The sequence below is a fragment of the Quercus suber genome, unplaced genomic scaffold (genome assembly GCF_002906115.3).
Source record: "Quercus suber isolate HL8 unplaced genomic scaffold, Cork oak 2.0 scaffold_101, whole genome shotgun sequence".
NCBI classification, from domain to species: domain Eukaryota; kingdom Viridiplantae; phylum Streptophyta; class Magnoliopsida; order Fagales; family Fagaceae; genus Quercus; species Quercus suber.
The window spans coordinates 745,236-751,236 of NW_027069566.1; the positions used below are offsets into that span (position 1 = coordinate 745,236).

General features: G+C 34.3%; 1 protein-coding gene across 1 annotated transcript; it reads left to right on the top strand.

The window, feature by feature from the left end:
• Nucleotides 1–1,643: 1,643 nt before the first annotated feature.
• On the top strand, nucleotides 1,644–5,743 carry LOC112033938 (probable pectinesterase 53). The gene is made up of 5 exons (XM_024066721.2): nucleotides 1,644–2,189; nucleotides 2,595–2,784; nucleotides 2,854–3,060; nucleotides 3,441–3,676; nucleotides 5,485–5,743. Exons 1-5 carry the CDS (start codon nucleotides 1,789–1,791, stop codon nucleotides 5,630–5,632), a joined length of 1,182 nt encoding a protein of 393 aa, XP_023922489.1. The 5' UTR covers nucleotides 1,644–1,788; the 3' UTR covers nucleotides 5,633–5,743.
• Nucleotides 5,744–6,001: the final 258 nt, after the last annotated feature.

A 6,001-nucleotide genomic window follows, 5' to 3' on the forward strand; every position in this document is an offset into this window, starting at 1 on the left:
TATTCTCCTACCTCTCAGACCCCATTTCTCTCTTTATTCTCTTCCTTCTTAGACCCCAACATCTCTAGATTTCCTCTCATCTCTCTTTTTCTCTCTTCTCTCACTCTCTTAGTTGTGTTGTGGGTTATGGTGGTTCCGGTTGTGGCCTTGGGTCTTGGTGGTTCAACCTTGGTTGTGGGTCTTGGTGGTTCAATCGTGGTTGTGGGCGACTGTAGGTTCATGGGTTTGTGTTTGGGTTGATTTTGAATGGGTTATGGTGGGTTCACGGTGGTTGAAGTTTTGTGGGTTTTTTTTTTTGTCCGGTGGTGGTGGTGATGGGTATGGGCGGTAGAGAAGAGAAAGAGATGGAGAAGAAGAATAAAAGATAGAGAAAGAGGATAGACTAAGAAAAAAGAAAGAAAAAAAAGGTAAATTGCAAATTACACCCCTAAAGTTTGGGGGTGTTTGGATTTTACACTCTGAAGTTTTAGAATTTGGATTTTATCTCCTGAAATTTGGGGTGTTTGGATTTTATAACTTGATGTTTTAGAATTTGGATTTTACTCACTTAAGCTTGGAATTATTGGATTTATTTGGATTTTACTCCCTAAAGTTTGGAATTGTTAGATTTTACACCCCAAATTTTGAAACTTTAGGGTGTAAATTATAAAATCTAAATACTTCCAAACTTTAGGAAGTAAAATCCAAAAACTCCTAAAATTTAGGAGGTAAAATCCAAATTTTGAAATGTTATGGTGTAAAATCCAAACATTTCCAAACTTTAGGGGTAAATTTTAAATTTTGAAATTTCAAGGTGTAAAATCCAAACACTCCCAAACTTTAAGGGTATAATTTGCAATTTACCCAAAAAAGAATAAAGAAAGAATATTTAAATGAATTGATAAAAAAATAGAATATTTAATATATGGTATATTGTAAATTAATGTGTTAAAATAGATAAAGTAGATTTTTAAATAGTTAAAAACTAAAAGTTTTAGCTCCTGATCTTATGTTACTAAGGCCCCGTTTGGTAGAGTGGTTTAACAACAAGTTTTCAATTTTTAAATAACATTACACGAATTTTCATACACTTTTTCACCTACACATATTTAAAAAAAAATACAAACAACAACGTTACTAGAATAACTTTACCAAACCCTAAATTTGCCACACAAGTAAAATGTTTGTAAAGCTATTCTGAGTTCCGGACAGTATTTTGCATTTGAATAGGCCTGCAAGTGAGTCAAGACTAGCCCACTTGATATCCTAATAAAAAAGAAAAACCCAGCTAGTCTAAGCCACTCTACAGTGAATTTGGATAATAATGTAATCGAACCTAAATTCAGGTCCAATGATTTGACGGCCATGATTATTTTTTGGGTGCTTTGACGGTCGTGATTTAAGGGTAGGTAAGCAGTCCACAAAGCAGAAAGTTGGTGACAAAATATTATTAATATAAACGGTAGCACAGCAGCAACATGCCACTATCCCCTCACGAATATATTAACCAACACACAAACAGTGGGAGAAACACTCATGGGCACCACCAAATAAAAACAACAACAAAAGGTGCAAAATTTTTAGAAACAATATTTTTGTAATCAATAAAGTGCAGCCTGTCTTGTGGCTTGGATTGTTTGCTTCTTTCTCTTTCTACATGGATGTCAGTAGAAGCGCCCGTGACCTCTATTGCACTTTCTGTGATTGATTCCCTTAGTTCGGCACTAAACTTACTCATATATAAACAACAAGTGCCACAAGCCGCTTTCTATAGCACTTTTTAAGTTCCAAATTACATTCCCTCTATATATGCTAATTCCCTCGTCACTCCTATTTTCATTCTCTTTCAATATGTCAAAAATAAGACACATTTTTTATTTTATTCTTCTTCTTCTTTTGTTAAATTTAAGCCAAACATTATGTCACACCAAAGGAATTCGACCAAGGAATTCTGCAGGGAAGCAATTATCGAAGAATGTGACACGAACCAAATTCTCAGAACAGCAATTTATGAAGTGGGTGAAGTTTGTTGGCTGCCTGAAGCACTCGGTTTTCAAGACTGCAAAGAATAAGCTATTCCCTTCTTACACTCTTACTGTGACTAAAAAGCCGGCTGCCGGAGATTTCACTTCAATTCAGGATGCCATTGATTCTCTACCATTCATCAACCTTGTGAGAGTGGTCATTAAAGTCCATGCAGGAGTTTACACGTGAGTACTTCGGCTTTATGTTCTGTGATTTCTAGTTGGATTCTCTTTTTATCATCTATCCTTTATTTAATTAGTCATTTGTCTTTATAAAGCTTTGGGCTCTGCCAAATTGCTTTGACTCTTCTGAACCATGAATTATATATATAAAGATTTTCTATATTCATTTTTAAGTTAGTTTGTCTTCAATTTGGTATATATAGAAGTGATTCTCATTTGTGTTTTTTGTTGTGTCTTTTTCTTGTGACCCAAATGCTTTAGGAGTAGGTGTTCTAACCAAGCTAGACTTTGCAGTTTATGAATTGTCTTTTGTTTCATCACTGTTATAGTTGGAGCAAGGTTTCTTTTAGGATTGTGATAAATGTGAAAGGGTGAAATGGGTCACATTGGAAAATCTTGAATTTTCAGGGAGAAAGTTAATATTCCTCCTTTGAAATCATTCATAACCATTGAAGGAGCAGGGGCAGATAAAACAATAGTTCAATGGGGAGACACAGCCCAAACACCTGGGCCGAGAGGGAAGCCCATGGGGACATACGCTTCTGCAACTTTTGCTGTGAATTCCCCTTATTTCATTGCCAAGAACATCACATTTAAGGTACTAAAGTAAAGCCATCTCTCTCCTTCTCTCTCTCTGCCTGTCTGACTGCTAGAGAATTTGATGCAGAACACTACCCCAGTACCAAAACCAGGGGCAATTGGAAAACAGGCAGTGGCATTTAGAATATCAGCGGATACAGCAACATTCTTGGGGTGTAGATTTTTGGGAGCACAGGACACACTTTATGACCACTTGGGTAGGCACTATTACAAGGATTGTTACATTGAAGGTTCTGTGGACTTCATCTTTGGCAATGCTCTCTCTCTTTTTGAGGTTAGATCATATTCATGTATTTTTTTTTTTGATGGAAGATCATATTCATGTATAGATGGTCACCTAAATAAAAGTTAATATTAAATTGTTATTTCAGATTAATAAAATGTCAAGACTTTTGTTTATCTATATTTTAGTGGATTCTAGGATCACTACTTGTGGATTCAAAGGTTATCTTTTAGAAAGTAGAAACTAATGTATTTTGCTTTTTGTGGTTTTCACTAAGTAAAAGTTACTATATATTAAATTCCTATGTTAAATGAAGGGAAAAAAATTGATTGGTGGGGGTGTGTTTTATTATTGATTTTTTTTTTTTGAGAGTCGTTTAATTATTGATTTAAAACTAAATAAATATGATGGTTAATTTATGATAATTGCAGGGATGTCACGTGCACGCAGTAGCACGGAATATGGGGGCCCTAACAGCACAAGGGAGGAGCAGTCTTTTAGATGACACGGGTTTCTCTTTTGTGAACTGTAAGGTCACGGGCTCAGGAGCACTCTACCTTGGGAGGGCATGGGGTCCTTTCTCTCGGGTCGTCTTTGCTTATACGTATATGGACAACATTATCATTCCCAAAGGCTGGTATAATTGGGGTGACCCTAATCGTGAAATGTACATCTCTCTGTCTCTCTCTCTCTCTCTCTCATAACTTCACTAGTTAATTGCACCTCACTTTTATCACTAGCGAAAGATAGTATTGGTTTTATCACATTTCCTCACTTTTTTCCCTTCCTTTATAGCCATGTCACAAAGGAGTAATAACTCTTTGAAAATACCAAATAATAACTAAGGTCTGGTTTTCAGCAAAAAAAAAAAAAAAAAAAAAAAACTAAGGTCTGGTTGAAGTGTTTCTCCAAAAAAAAAAAAAAAACAAAAAAAAGGTCTGGTTGAAGTACAGTGCATTAATTGGCAGTGCACTAGGGTACAAGGAGAAAATCTATTTCCCCTGTTAATATTTTATTTCTTATATATTTGATAGTATCATATCATTCAAAATTTAAAATAATACAAATATTTTTTAAAGTTTATAATATATAATTTGAATCATAAAATATATCAAATGAAGATGACTTAATTTTAGCATAGACATGCACCCAATAATGATGCCTTTCCTATTTTACTTAAAAAACTGAGGTTGCAGAGTGCGAACCCTTACATGTTGATGTTGTACGATGCAATTGTTAACTTACACTTTTTTCCCAATTAAATTTCTTAAAATTTTCCCATTCTTGAAGTTTTTGATGCACACTAGTGACCTTGAAAGCACGTGATTTGTGAAAATGAGTTCGGTTAATATGTGTTTTTAGGGCATATATCAACTATTTATTTTGAAATTTTTTTTTACAAGGAATTAAAAAAGTTGTCAAAATAATTAGTTACTTTTTCATAAAAAGTTTTCTCAAATAATTTACACTAATGTATATTTTAAGAGTACATATTAAAAATTTCTGTAAAAATAATCTGAAATTTCATGTCATTTACCTACCTATTTTTCCCTAGCGGATTAAAAAAAAAGAAAAAAAAAAAAGAAAAAGAAAAAGACAAATTCCATAATTTCTTCGGGCCCAATTTGTTGCCGTAGGGAGTAGGGAGTAGGGACAATGCATTGGTGTCCTGTGGTCTCCTCTCCATGTCCTTATTTATATAGGTTTAGGTATTTGTCTTTTCTCTTCCACAGAAGCCTTGACTTAAAGCGACATGCCAACATATTTTCTTCTTTAAACAGCTATGTAAGAAAATGGCGTAAAAGCCCAATCCAAAACTACTCAAATGAGCCATTTACTTTATTATACAAGGAGGGCATATCCGTCATTAAGTGTGTGCCTTTTGCCCTTTTAAAAAAGAAAAAGAAAAAGACAAATTCCATAATTTCTTCGGGCCCAATTTGTTGCCGTAGGGAGTAGGGAGTAGGGACAATGCATTGGTGTCCTGTGGTCTCCTCTCCATGTCCTTATTTATATAGGTTTAGGTATTTGTCTTTTCTCTTCCACAGAAGCCTTGACTTAAAGCGACATGCCAACATATTTTCTTCTTTAAACAGCTATGTAAGAAAATGGCGTAAAAGCCCAATCCAAAACTACTCAAATGAGCCATTTACTTTATTATACAAGGAGGGCATATCCGTCATTAAGTGTGTGCCTTTTGCCCTTTTTCTACTGCAAAATCTACGTGTACCACTGTGCATTAAAAAAAAAAAAAAAGCATATTATAAACCACTAAAAAAATTGAGTCTCGCCGTTTTACTTTAGCCATCATATTTTTAATTCAAGCCACGCTAGCATAGGCATGGTTTCTACAAAAGCCACCTTAATTCTAGCTTGGTTGATTTTTGTTGGTAGTTTTCAATTTGGCCATAATATTAATAGCATGCGCCAGACTGACTCTGATTGAGGAGGCTTTGAATTTATATGTGGATGCAGGACTGTGTTTTATGGGCAATACAAGTGTACAGGACCAGGAGCAAGCTATGCAGGGAGGGTATCATGGTCAAGGGAACTTACTGATGAGGAAGCCAAGCCTTTTCTTTCACTTACCTTCATTGATGGCTCCGAGTGGATCACATTATAATAAAATTCTATATATTTATATTTATCATTTTTGTAAAACTCATCTTGGCCTTCTTTTATTTATGAGGTCGCAAGAGAATCTAACAAATTATGATATTTATGTATTCAGCAATTTTTTTTTTAAAATTATGTTATTTATGTTTTAAGCTTCAATTTGCTTTTAGCTAAATATGCAAATTTTAAGAACTTCAACCACTATGCACTCTTGACGTGATGGTTATTCCATAGGTATAAGTGATTGTAGGGTGTGAGGGGTAAGGGTTGAGATTCAGTCTTTAAAAGGAAACTTCACGTATGTATACACTTACATTAAACTAGAATAGAATTTTTTATCTTGTATAAAAAAAATTAATTAATTAATTAATTAATT

What these genes read in the sequence shown, in the direction of transcription:
- LOC112033938 (XM_024066721.2), top strand. Translation starts at nt 1,789, where the DNA reads ATGCTAATTCCCTCGTCACTCCTATTTTCATTCTCTTTCAATATGTCA. An exon ending in GTCCATGCAGGAGTTTACAC is followed by an intron (nt 2,190 to 2,594) that starts GTGAGTACTTCG and finishes TTGAATTTTCAG; the next exon opens with GGAGAAAGTTAATATTCCTC. An exon ending in CCAAGAACATCACATTTAAG is followed by an intron (nt 2,785 to 2,853) that starts GTACTAAAGTAA and finishes AATTTGATGCAG; the next exon opens with AACACTACCCCAGTACCAAA.